At 43.8% G+C, this 14015-nt stretch overlaps 1 protein-coding gene across 4 annotated transcripts in view; it reads right to left on the bottom strand.

Moving 5' to 3' along the window:
• Positions 1 to 14015, bottom strand: part of ANLN (anillin, actin binding protein) — a 49720-nt gene that overhangs the window by 15559 nt on the left and 20146 nt on the right. For all 4 annotated transcript variants that reach the window (XM_084782919.1, XM_084782917.1, XM_084782918.1 and 1 more), the window contains exons 8-15: positions 10289 to 10412; positions 8950 to 9060; positions 7719 to 7954; positions 6061 to 6206; positions 5581 to 5728; positions 3425 to 3560; positions 2999 to 3181; positions 1075 to 1201 (exon numbers count right to left, since the gene is read on the bottom strand). In XM_084782919.1, coding sequence (XP_084639045.1) covers positions 1075 to 1201; positions 2999 to 3181; positions 3425 to 3560; positions 5581 to 5728; positions 6061 to 6206; positions 7719 to 7954; positions 8950 to 9060; positions 10289 to 10412 — 1211 coding nt within the window. The remainder of the gene's footprint in view (positions 1 to 1074; positions 1202 to 2998; positions 3182 to 3424; positions 3561 to 5580; positions 5729 to 6060; positions 6207 to 7718; positions 7955 to 8949; positions 9061 to 10288; positions 10413 to 14015) is intronic.

Raw genomic sequence — 14015 nt, forward strand, 5'->3', positions numbered from 1 at the left:
CCTGTCTCAAAAATAAATAAATAAATAAATAAACAAACAAATAAATAAAAATCAGGGGCCCAGGAGACAGCTCAGCAGACAACAGGGTTTGCCACACAAGCCTAGCAACCTAAGTTCATTACCCAGAACTCATATAAAAGCACGAGAGAACAGAGTCTCAAAGTTATCCTCTACCTTCTACACGAGCCTTGACAACACACACTTATGTACGTGTGTGTGCGCATGCACACACACACACACACACACACACACTGATAATAATCGTAACAATGTTTATTTTAGGTGTGCAGGTGTCTTGCCTACATGTACGTCTGCGCCATGTGCAGCAGCAGCTGCAGAGGCTGCGAGAGGGCACCGGACCCCCTGGAAGCAGAGCTACAGCTGGCTGTGAGCAGCCATGAGGATCTTGGGAACTGAACCTGGAGCTCTGGAAGAACAGCCTGTGCTCTTAACCACTGAGCCGCTTCTCCAGTCTCTCATAAATAAATTTTAAAATAATGTATTTTGGGAGAGGTGCTTACAAGGGCTCATCTCTTCCTGAGGAGACACTGGCAGAGACATTTCTCTCAGTGGGGCAATCACTACTAAGCTGGCCATGCTACTGTCAATAACCCCTCACCCGGGCTCCGGTAAGCAACCCTAGCTTAAACTCATTGGCTCACCAAATTAGAGCATTTGCCTAGCACGAGGCCCTAGGTTTGAGTTCCAATATTACCAAGAAGACAGAAAGGGCTGGAAGTAGGAGAAAAAAGGGCATCAGCGGAGTGAGACGAGGTAAGAGGTGGTGGGGAGTTAATACAATAAAAAATGCATTATATACAAGTATGAAAATGTCACGTTGTTATGTACAATAATTGCTAATAAAATTGTATTAAGTATAGTAAGTTATGTAAATACATTTTAAAAACTATAGGCGTATGGGATGGTGCTTATGATAGAACGCTTGTTTACATGCACAAAGCCCTGAGCTCCATCCAATGCACTACAATGGAGAAAAAACGATTATAAAAGTCACTCAGATGCTGAGACTGCCTTAACTCCACATATCTGACTGTGAGACCACAATGGACTTACAGAGTAAATGTAGTGGTAAATGGCAGAGCGTCACCACTGACAGAGTTTGAGGTACTTGCTAACGGTGTGGCAACCATCTGTTCAGCTCCGGCTTTTAGCATAATTAAGTAGTAGTAATTTGCTGCATCTGTAATAAGTAATCACATTGTAAAACTAGCAAAGGAAAAGTACTTAGCTAAGACCAGAGTCAATACTGCGATTGATCCACATATTTATATTTAGAATTCTGACAATCAAATTTCCCAAAACAAAAAGCTAAGAAAGATACATTTGATACCACAGTCCTGGAATAAGTGTCAAGGTCTCCTAGTAACAAAGCAAATAACAATTCTACGCTCCCCACTTTCTGCTCTAATCTGCTTGGCAATAGTAAGACATACCTCCAAAGGGTAAGCTATGATTTGTTATTTCAAAATTGAGATTTAAAAACCATTAAAGTAGTTGGGTGGTGGTGGCGCACACCTTTAGTCCCAGGACTGTGGCAATAGAGGCAGGCGGATCTCTGTGAGTCCGAGGATGGCCTGGTTTTAAGTCCAGCACAGCTAAGGTTACACACAGAAAGCTTGCCTCAGAAATCAAACAACAACAACAAAATGTTAAAGTTATTCATGGATAATGACTAATAAAAATATGAGCTATTTATTTACTATTTATCACTGAATACTATATCTCAAAATAAATGCTAAGTTACCAAGTTTTCTGCATTATATTAACATCATGCAAAAGCAAGTATCATAACCTAAATTATCCCATTCCTACAATAATACGCTAACTTTTCTTCATTTGTTTGTTTGGAAACAGGAACTCATTCTGTAATCCAGGTTGGCCTTGAATTTGAGAAAATATACTTTTGCAATCTCTCAAAATGTGGGCATTATAAACATGAGCCACCATATGCAGAGAATGTTTAAAGAAAAATTCTTTTTAAGTCCTAGAGACTGAATTCCGGGACTGACACATGTAAGGGAACACTCTATCACTGGCTAGAGCCCTACCCTTTTTAACTTTGTTTTGAAAACCACAGGGTCTGGCCTTGAGCTTACAACTGTCAGCTCCAGCTGCCCAGGTGGCTTGGATTACAGGCTTGTCCCACCAGGTGCCACTGAAGGCGCAAACGTGTAAAGGTCTGTTCTCATTTTCCCCAGACCTTAAAATCCTTTCATCTTAAGACTTCAGAGATAAAGTTCTAATCAAATAAAAATCAAAGGAATTTAAAACAATTCTTACCCAACGCTTCACAGGTTTAATTTTATTGAATTTTCTAGAAATTTATTCCCTTGTTTTCAGAGTCTGTGGCTATACTCATTTTTACCCATTTGATCCCATATGATTTTTAGTACATTAGACAATTTTAAAAGATTACTGTGATTGTCTAATCCAGAAAAGGAAATAAACTCCAATAGCAGTATATTCACTGAGCAATCACCACTCGTGCAAGCAGTAATTCAGTCTTCAGAGGAGCTTCTAGCCTTTATTGAATTTTAACTAGAATAAAGTAGAATAAATTCTTTCAAATGATCTGGCACATTTCTATAACAAAGCTAATTAATGGAGGTCAAAGGGTATGTCCTGTCAAGACAGCTCAGCGGAGGAAACTGCTTCCTGACGTAACCATGTTTAGCCTGACTTTGTGGTAGCCACATTCACACCTGCATGGGCTGGTAACCCTGTATGTAAATATCCCCAACTGTCTATAAAATATTTTCATGGGGAGGGGAATAGGGTGAAAGCAGGAGGGAGGAAGAGGAGGATACAAGTGATGGGATGGCAAATGAGCTGTAATCTGAATAAATTAATAAAATTAAAAGACATTTTTCATATGAGGAACAAAGACCAAAGATGGAATTTTGTTATCATTATGCATGCTTTCCTTATATCTTTTTCAAACAAAGCCAGTCCAGCTAAACATCCTCCAGCCTCATACCTGGTTTTTGAGCGGTGCTGCAGACAAAGTCTGCCTTCAGAGGCAAGCAGATTTCTGACAAAGTGACTGAGCCTTTAGAAGGAACAAATTCCCTCTGCGACCCGGCGCCAGCCTTGTTTCTCCTCTGCGGGCCGTCGCTCTTCAGCTTATTCAGCTCATCAATCAGAAGCGCTCTCTTCTCAGCTATGTAAAATATGCAAGCAAATATTTCACATACTAGCACTGTTTCTGAACAAGAGCAAATCATGAGTGTAGACTGAAAAGGCCACTGCGCAAAAGACCACAGGCAGGATCAGTGGCTGTCTCTTTGATGGACTAGCCATCTGCTAGTCGGCTTCCCCACTGCAACATGCTCCACTTTCACATCAGATCTGGGGGACAGCAGGGCCACGCACATGTGTGTTCATGCGGGAGCGTCACACATACTTGCAATCAGAAGGAGTCTTTCTGCTTCGGCTTCCTCCAGGGACCCCTTCCCATGCTCTTCGTCAACACAGCAGTTCAGGGCCTGGCTGGCCTGATAGATCACTGTCTGCTGCAAGTTTATCTTATTGTTGAGCTCCTAGAGAGGCCACAGGAAGAGGGAGTCCACATGGTTAACCACCGTTTACACGTTATTTAAACCTTAATTCTAACTAATCTGATTGCATACTTTCCAAATTTTTTAGAAAGTCAAAATGTCAGTTTTGCCGCACAAATTTTTAGACCACAGATTCTAAACCGTGAGTCACTTAACTGTGTGCATCACAAAAATAACAATACAAGGCTCTGAAAACAAAGAATCAAAAATTAATTCAAGCCTTTACTCCCAGCACTAGGAAGGCAAAGGCAGGTGGTGGGTCTCTGTCAGTTCCAGGCCATCATGGTCTCACAGTTCAAGATAGCTAGAGCTACATAGAGAAATCCTGTCTGGAAAAACTGGAAAAAAAACCAAAATCAAATTATGTGATTAATCCAAGATTCACTTATCCGTGTGTACGGTACACCTTAGCTCACCGTTGCCAGACTTCTGAAAACAGCATGTATATCTCACCATGTAACACAATTAAGACAGCCTACAATGTGACACTACTGAACTGTAGGAGGCACAGAGGCTTTTGTGCTCACTCACTCACTAGAGTAACCGAAAATGCTAAGCATACAGGGTTGTCCCTTCAAGGAAAAAAATGCAGCACCTGTTATGCACCCAGAAGGCTGGAGCAGCTGCCCTTTCCAGCCTGGTGACCTTCTGCGGTATCTGTGTGACTAGAGACTTCCAGCATCGGGCCCTCCCCCAGACATTTACTGTAAATTTGTTTTCCTCAGTCAATCTATAGAACCCATCGTTATGGACTTTATAGCTTTAATGTAGTCTCATCTGATCTGTTGTAGGGGAGATTTATTGTACATGTGGGACTAAGTTGATTATCACCAAAATAGCTTTCACCAAACCGTGCTGTGCTTAAATACACCGAAAATAAACCACTTGGGTCAGACTTCTGAAGTCTGAACCAACACCAGCTACTGAGTTAGTTCGGTTGACCCAAACAGCCTTCTTGCCTCCTGCAGCTCGTAACTGTTGGCCATGAAGGTCACACTGTGTTATTATACACACAGAGTTTTCTGTTCCAATAAAACATAACAGTCCTTCAATCTCAGCACCTGGGAGGCTGACACAGGCAGAGTTCAAGGCCAGTCTGGTCTACATAGCAAGCTCCAGGACAGCCAAGGCTACATTGTAAGACTCTGTTTCAAAATTAGTATTTTCCTATTAGTGTTTCTTAGTAATTAGCACTAACTTTAAATTATAGTGCATATTCAGTTTTTAAAATTGCTATTGTGCTGGCCTGGAGAGATGGCTCAGAGATTAAGAGCACTCTGCTCTTCCAAATGTCCCAAGTTCAATTACCAGCAACGACACGGTGGCTCATAATCATGTATAATGAGATCTGGTGCCCTCTTCTGGCCTGCTGGATCACATGCAGGCAGAACAGTGTGTACATAATAAATAAATCTTTTTTTTTTTAATTGCTATTGTGTTGACTTGAGCTCCATTTAAAATATCATTCTGTGGGGCTGGGGAGCTGGGTCAGCTGGCTAAGTGTTTGCAGTACAAAACAGCCTTTTGTGTGTGTGTGTGTGTGTGTGTGTGTGTGTGTGTGTGTGTGTGTGTGTGTGAGAGAGAGAGAGAGAGAGAGAGAGAGAGAGAGAGAGAGAGAGAGAGAGAGAGAGAGACAGGGTTTCTCTGTGTAGCCTTGGCTGTCCTGGACTCTCTTTGTAGACCAGGCTGGCCTCGAACTCACAGCAATCAGCCTGCCTCTGCCTCCCGAGTGCTGGGATTAAAGACGTGTGCCACCATGCCCGGCTCAGCCTTTTTTTTTTTAAAACCACCAAAAGCAGTTCACAAATAAACATTACAGCAATGTGAACAAGCTTCTAATTTTCTAAAAAGAGGATGTTCCAGAACTTAAACTGAACCCAGAAGAATCTTAGCTCCCATGCGTCAGATGGCACTGCAATCTCTTGGGACAGAGATTAGCAGAGCGGCGAGCCCCCAATCCAGTTCAGTAAAGTGCAAATCACCTTCCCAAGCCAGAACATACCTGCATCTTCTGTTTGATATTGACTTGACAAGAAAAGACAGTATTCTTTTCGCCCAACTTTGAAGTAACATCTTCTTTTCGAACAATCACTTGCTTTATGGAAGGGCGTTCTGTCTCTTTGAATCTTTGAGATCTATATGCATCAATGCTTCAGGAAAAACATTACAGTTAGCAATACAGCGAACCACACTCACCAAATACGCCAACAGAAACTGAGCTTCACACTTAAAACATATGCATGACCTCTCCCAGAGTGAAGTGTCACTTGGTGAAAGGAAAACTGAACACAAGTTACCCCAGGCGGGGCAGGCGGTGTGGCGGCAGACCTCCTGCTCAGCATGCCTGAGGCCCTGAGTTCAAACCCCAAGGCCACAGAAAATTACCCCAAGCTCAACTCGGAGAACGTAACTCAGGATGAGGCTGTGACATATTCCTGTCAGCCTAAAGCAGCACAGTGAGGGAGACCTTCCACACGCATACCTATAAAGAAGGCCACGGTCCTCAGAACTGAGGCTGTCACCAGATTCGGCTCGAGGGACACGGGTTCTCTGGAATTTTCCTGGCTTGGGACTCTCAGCACTTTCGCTAGTGTCTCTCAATTCCAATTTAGGTGAAGACATTACATTCTACCGAAAAGTAAGACGTAAATGAGATGTTAGATTTTGGTATGTTTTGCGATTACATCACAGACACCACCTTCAGTATATCATCCAGGCTAGTCGCCAACTCTTCATCTTCTTGCCACGACCTCCGGAAACCCAGGCCGGGTCACTACACCTAGGACTGACTTACTAGATGTTACCGATGAGCAACACTGATCCTACATAATACGTCTTTTAATTCTGCTATAAGGAAATACTATCTAACAAGTCTGCTGGTTTATAATAAAGACAACAAAATAGATTAAGATCCTAAGAAGTAATGGAGAGAACACAAAGCAGACCAAACATCACAGAACCAAACTTCAAGGGCTAACCTAAGGGCTGGAGAGATGACTCAGTGGTTAAGCACAATGGCTGTTTTTCTAGGGGACCGGGGTTCAATTCCCAGCACTCACGTGATGGCTCACAACTATCACTAAGTCGAGTCCCAGAGGATCCAGTGCCTTGTGTGGCTCATGCAGGCACTGTACACACATATGCATAAACACTCAGGCAAAGCACCCAACATAAAGTCAAAAAGGGAAAAAACAGTTTTTAAAGTTGAACTAGTTGAGTCACAAAGTTTTGTCTCATGAACCACATTCACCTGACTTCTTTCTAGTCAACCAACTACCACTTATTCAAACATCTCAATAACATTTTCATAAGAAAAAAATGCTTCCACAATCAGCAGGGTACAAAAATGCTTTCAAAAGTTGTTGAACCCTAAAGCACACATTTTTCTACAAAATTAAACAAACTTACTTCTCATTGGCAAAAATGTGTTAATTATAATAGGTCCTAAGAAAGATGTATTTAGCCAGACGATGGTGGCACACGCCTTTAATCCCAGCACTCGGGAGGCAGAGGCAGGCAGATCGCTCTGAGTTCAAGGCCAGCCTGGTCTACAAAGGGAGTCCAGGACAGCCAAGGCTACACAGAGAAACTCTGTCTCAAAAAAACAAAAAAGAAAGCTGCACTTACCCCTGTTATAGACTTATAATACATGAATTGAAACTGCAATTTTTCTTAGACCAACTTAACAGCAAATACAAGGCTAGCCTGGGCTACACGAGACCCTGTCTCCAAAACTAAAACAAAACCCAACAACACACTTTAACTAAAAGTACTTCTACCGAACCCATCTCCAGAGCTACAGTTACTAGGTACAGGGTGATAGCACTAACAGGTTAGTGCTCAGTAAATGTTACATGCATCTTTGGTCCTACATATGTTTAATTTAATAATTACATCAGCCCTAGGTTTAGGTGCTGTTGCTGGCCTTGCTTAACAGCTGAAAGAATCATGCCAGAGAGAGGCCACAGTGATAAAATGCTACAACCAAGATTTGAGCCAAATGTCCTACTTATAAACACGTTAATGTTTACCTAAAGTCATAGGAAATCACCAGAGTTTTACGCTCTAAGAGAATTCTACCAAGTTTACAAAATCCCACTGGCCAGAGTGCCAACTCGCCATGCAGACGTCTCTTCTCACCTCTAGACTCACCACACCAACCGTCTGAGCTAAGGGACTGAGCAAGGACATCGACGAGATATTCAGTGCATCTTCCTGCTCTTCGCTGTCCTCTGCTCCCACCGGATCCGTCTCCTCTGTGCTCTTTTCGGCATCCAGCTCACCCTCCTCTAGGACATCACTAAAGATGTCATTAATGACTTTGGAGCTATTGATATCCTCATTGTCCACACTCATCTCAATTTCACGTACTACTTCTGAAAAACATTTCAATGGGTAGACAGTATGATCCAAGGTGGCAGAGGAGGCGGACTGTGAGTGCACCCACAATGCTTACTAACATAGACCCTAAGAAAATTCCTTCCTAACCACCAGGTAGAGAGGACAACTTCCAGTATGTATAAAATCAAAGTAAAGCTGGGCTCTCCTCATATTTTAAAAGTTCCAAAAATATTTTCTAAGATATAAAGATTAGATCTACCAAAAAAACTGAACTTAATGTTTTGGATTTAAGCAGGACCATAAGATTCTGACTTTCAGCCAGGTGTGGTGGCACATGCCTTTAATCCCAACAGGTGGATTGCTGTGAGTCCAGGATAGCCAGAGAAACCTTGTCCTGAAAAACTGGAAAAAACAAAACAAAACTGAAGAAAGAGATGGCTTGATATTTCTTCAAGTTCGATTCCTAGCATCCACAATGGGCAGCTCAGCATGACCTGCAACTCCAGACTGAGGGGGCTATGACTCTCTTTTGGCCTCTATAGTTACCTGTACTCAAGTAAACACACCCACACACAGATAGGCATACACAATTTAAAAATAAATCTCCCTGGGCAGTGGTAGAGCACACCTTTAATCCCAGCACTCAGAAGGCAGAAGCAGGAGGATCTCTGAGTTTGAGGCCAGCCTGGTCTATAGAATGAGTCCAGGACAGGCAAGGCTACACAGAGAAACCCCGTCTCAAATAAATAAATAATAAGTAATCAATCTCAGAAAACCACTGTCAAACTAAGTCTCTTGTTAGAAACTGTCTCTTCACAAAGCAGTAAGCATAAGAAAATATTAACACCACTGGGTCATTTTCATAGGGTAAACTAATAGTAACTGGTAACAGTGCCACATGTTAATGGAGGCTACAGTATTAAAGGGTATTATAAAATCATAGGACATTTAAAAGTACAGCATTGTTCTTATATTAACTGCATTCCTTCTTATGTGTCTAGAGCTAATGAGAAGCAGACTATAAACCAACCTGTCCTCTGCTCGACTGTCGGGTCTGATGCTAAGTGTAAGGACTTTTCCTCTTCTAGAAACAATGTTATTTTCAAAGGGCTGGACTTTGTCATCTCGCCTTCAGTGGAACCTGAAAGAATGTTTGAGAAAAACCAAATTCATGTGTATGTGTGCATGTGCACACATGCCAGAAGTAACCTGAAAATGTAAAATTAGGGAGTCATAAATCTTTATTTCCAAGCCATGCCTTTATTTAAAACATTCACATCTAGAAATAGAGAACTACTCTACCTGCTTTTTCCTAACCTCCTGCTTTCCTCTCTACCAAGAGGAAAAAGAAGACCAATATTACAAGTTATTTTTAATCCAGACTGCCATATAAACAGTTTTTCACCTTAAAAAAAAATTGTCAACAAAAATCACTCATATAGTAAGACCAGGTATGAAACGAAAAGCCCTTAGCAGCAAGGCAAGCGGGAGGTGGGGGGGGGGCACACACCTGTAATCCCAGCACTCAGGAGGCAGATGCAGGCGGATCATTGTGAGTTCAAGGCCTGCTTGGTCTACAGAGTGAGTTCCAGGACAGCAGGGGCCACATAGTGAGACCCTGTCCCAAGGAAGAAAAGAAAGAAGGGCGCGGGAAGTTGAAAGGGAGGAAAATAAAAACTTGAAAGTGTTTCTGATAAACCAGATATAGTGACTCACACTTGTAATCTGACACTTGAAATACTGAGACAAAAGGATTAAAATGTCTGGCAGTGATGCACGCCGCGCGCGCGTGTGTGTGTGTGTGTGTGTGTGTGTGTGTGTGTGTGTGTGTGAGATATGCGAAGAAGTGGGCAGAGCTCTGTGAGTTCAAGGCCAGGCTGGACTACAGAGTGAGTTCCAGGACAGCCAGGGATACACAGAGAAAAACCAAAATCAACCTGGCCTCCTACCCCCCCCCCCAAAATTTCTAGGCTAGTCTGGGTTACACAGTCTCTAGAAAGAAAGTGGGGCAGGGAAAGGTGAGGGAGTAAGGAGGGTGGAGGGGAGGCGAAGGAAGGACAGGACAGCACAGAAGAGAGGAGCAGAGCTCTGCTTCCCAGCTTTTGCCACCATGCCTCCTGTGCCACGACGAACTGTATTTCTCTGGAGCTGTAAGCCAGAACAGAGCCCTTTTCTCCTTAGGTAGAGGACAACACACGAGCCAAGTGGGAGTGCTTTCTTACTCTGGGAAGAACTGAATGGCGGGAATGAAAAGCTGGGCGGAGAGGAAACCAGCTGTGCCGGCCCCAGTGCAGCAGCGCTCATCCTTGGCGCCATTTCCAGCCAGCTGCGGAGCACAAGGCTACATCTGAGCAGCCCGGGACACTAACCTGCAGGCTCTGTGTTCAAAGTCTTCTCTGCCGTTTGCTTTTCGGCCACCTTTCCTGTTACGGAAGACGGGGTGTTTGAAACAATCTGATGTTTCTTGAGGGGAGTATTCTGGCAATGAACTTCCTGCAAAAAGCAAATGGAGAAGTAAATTCTATTTCTCAGAATTATAAGTCTTAATTATGTTATTAAATAAGACTATTATTAAATGACATTCTAGATGCTTCTTTTTGTTTTGTTTTGTTTTTCAAGACAGGGTTTCTCTGTGTAGCCTTGGCTGTCCTGGACTTGCTTTGTAGACCAGGCTGGCCTCAAACTCAGAGATCCACCTGCCTCAGCCTCCCCCTCCCGAGTGCTGGGATTAAAGGCGTGCACTCCACGCCTGGCTCTCTATGTTTCTTGAGAATAAAAGAAATAATGTATACTAAACAGGCCCAGGCCAGTGTTAATAATTTCCAGTGAATAAGATTCTAAGGACGTAAAATTTTCAAAAGATTAGGAAGTGAGAAAGAATAAAAGTTCACATCAGAGTTCAGTATTATTCAAACCAACCAAAGTTAAAGCCACGCAAAACAGCTTCCCCTGCCATTTTTCTCAGTCCTTCCCTGTACAGTCTGGAGACAGTTCTGACATGAAGATTGTATTTAATTGTCATTTACTCAAAGGATACAATTCAAAGAAACAAGGATAAAACAGATTCAATAATAAGGAAGAAAATAAGAGGAAAACCATGCATTGTTCTACATGCTTCAAGACCCTATGATAGACAGGCAGTGTAGTCGATAAGCTGATCTTGCCTTCGGCTGGGGAGACAGTTTGGGATGGCCAGGCATGGTGGCCCACACTTACACCCCCGACACCCTAGAGGCAGATGCAGAAAAGCACTGCAAGTTTGAGGCCTGCCTCGTCTATATGGTGACTTCTGGGGAGGGTTGTGCTACATAGTAAGAGCCTGTCTTAAACCCAAAGGAGCACACAGAAACTACAGTGTGGAGAGCCACAGATAGCAGCGCCCCCTGCTGCTTCCCCGGCGCAATCCACCCCTTATGCGCATGCGCAATGCGCCCTTGGGTGAGCCCCTTATGTGCATGTGCAATGCGCCTTTGAGTGAGCCCCTTATGCGCATGCCTGAAGGCGTAGCGTGAGGTGGCGTGATCCAAACGCACCAACCAAGAGGGACAACGTGGCAGTCTCTGATAGGACCAGGCACACTATAAAGGTTCTGTGGGAGCTTTTCCCGAGGTCACTCCGGTAGTCAAGGTTCCTGATTAAACTGCTGCAAGAAGAGTTCCCGGTGTTGGTGTCTTTCCTGCTGGTCGGGGGCGGCATCGACACTACAGAAATCCTGGAAACCATGAGGGTGGGATACCAGCAGCTAACACGTACACAGAGCTTACAGTGCAGTCTTCACGGCCTCACCCAAGCCTCCTGGTCCTCTAGAGTCAGGCACATTGTTTTGTCCACGAGAAACCAGGTGCAGAGGAGCTAAGGCACCACACACATGGTTAGGAATTGGCAGCCAGGACACAAACCCCTCATCTAGCTCCAGATTAGAAATTCTCTCCCATGATATAATACATAGAGTAAATGCTCTAAACAGAATGTTTTAAAGGGAGGCAAGACATTTTGGGAAGGGAAATTAAGGCAGAGCAAGTACCCTACAGAAAACAGAAAAATGGGCTCCAAGGTACTGTTGAGAAAAAAGACTTCTGTGCTATCCTGACACCTACCTCAGCTTGTTTACTCAAATGTTTGCTTAGTGAATAACTGACGAGACTGGAAACAACTGCCCTCTTTTCAAAGCTTTGGACACACACACACACACACACACACACACACACCCGTACTCCTTTGGCTGTAGGGCTGAGGATCTACTCAGAAGTGCTGTTTTCATGCTTCTCAGATGGGAAAGAGAAACAGCATTACTATCTAACACTGTTATTGAAAGACTCAGTGATATTTTCAAGGTGCCCACCCAAGCCCTGGTACATTGCAGACACACAATATACAGAACTCTGTTACCCCATTTCCTTCTCCCCACTGTCTTTCCTGAAGACTGTTACTGCATGGTAAGCAAGCACCCTCCACTTTTTAGCTCTAATACAAACCCAGCTTTCTTATAAATATAAAAATTAATCTACAAACATCTAAAACAGATTCCTCATCTGAGCCCCGACACCATAAGCACAGCACCCTCTTCATGTCTTATTAATCCTAGTTATAGCTCTTCTTCCAAGACTCAGCCACCAGGATTTAGTGCACTCCATGACCAAAGGCTCCAGCAGCACCAACAACCTGAAACGTCTTAATGTCAATAACGCACAAGCCAGGTGTGTGCCACCTCGTCGTGGTAGCCAAATGATGGTGGTCTTCAGACAGAAAGTTATTGTTTGAAGGAGAGATAAACCTGTTTTTTGGATCCCAAGTGCGGGATCAGAACGGTCTTGTGAGAGAACAGGTGAGTTTAATCCACTAGAAGACCGAACACCTCATGTGAGAACTTGATTGTTGCCAGCTGAAAAGATTGCATGAACAGACTCTGGGAGGAGATATATAAATGAGCCCAGAACTGGAGGGGGGCCTTTGGAGACTTGGGATAGTTTTGGCTTTTCATCGCTCCACTTCGAGATGCTCCTAGAGAGTTTTGGGGCTCCAGTTCCTGCGGAGGTTCCAGGTTCTGGTTACTCCAGGTTCCAGCAGAAGAAATTCTGCTGACTACACCAGGAGAATTGTTCCTTGGAACTGATATCCTTATGGTTTTGTTATTGTGTTTGTTAATCCTCTTTTCCTATTGTTTTGGTTAGTCAGGTTATAAGTGACGTACGCTCGGTTAATGAATTGTTAATAAAATATATTGGTTGGGAAAATTGGGCCTACACTTCGATGTATGTATCCAAGTGTGACTAAGTGTGACTCTGCTCACATGTTTAGGCAGCACCATGTGTAGACTACTAGGAGGCATATGGAAACCAAAAGGACTGCAGACACTTAAGGCATGGTAGATGGGCGTGTCCGTCAACGAGACACACAACAGGATAATCTGGGAAGAGAAAAGCCCAACTGAGAAAATACTTCTGTGGTGTTTGAATGAGAACGCCCCCATAGGCTCATATATTTAAACGCCTGGTCCGTAGCTGCTGCACTGTTGAGGAAGGATTGTACGGCCTTTGTTGGAGGTATGTCACTGGTGGTGGCTTTCGTGTTTGAAAAGCTCACTCAAGCCAAGCCCAGTCCTCCTGAACAATGTAAGCTCCAGCACCATGCCTGCTTGCCTGCCTCCAACAATGTCCCTCCATGCCCATCATGGACTCACCCTCTGAAGCTGTAAGCAAGGCCAGTTAAATGCTTTCTTCTAGAAGTTGCCTTGGCCATGGTGTCTCTTCACAGCAGCACAACAGTGACTAAGACACCTCCATCAGATTGGCCTGCAGGCACGTCTGTGAGGCATTTTCTTGATTAATGACTGAAGTGAAAGTGCCTAGCCCACTGTGGGTGGTGGCACTCCTAGGGAGGTGGTCTTGGATAGTATGAGGAAACAGGCTGAGCAAACCATGGCGAGGAAGCCAGGAAGCAGCACTCCTCCGTGCTCTCTGCTCAGTTCCTGCCTCCGATTTCTACCCAGACTTTCCTTTATGACGGACTGTAAGATATAAACTCAAGCCGGGCGTGGTGGCGCACACCTTTAATCCCAGCACTCAGGAGGCAGAGGCAGGTGGATCGCTGTGAGTT

Source organism: Acomys minous, assembly GCF_964271855.1.
Source record: "Acomys minous genome assembly, chromosome: 5".
Lineage (NCBI taxonomy): Eukaryota > Metazoa > Chordata > Mammalia > Rodentia > Muridae > Acomys > Acomys minous.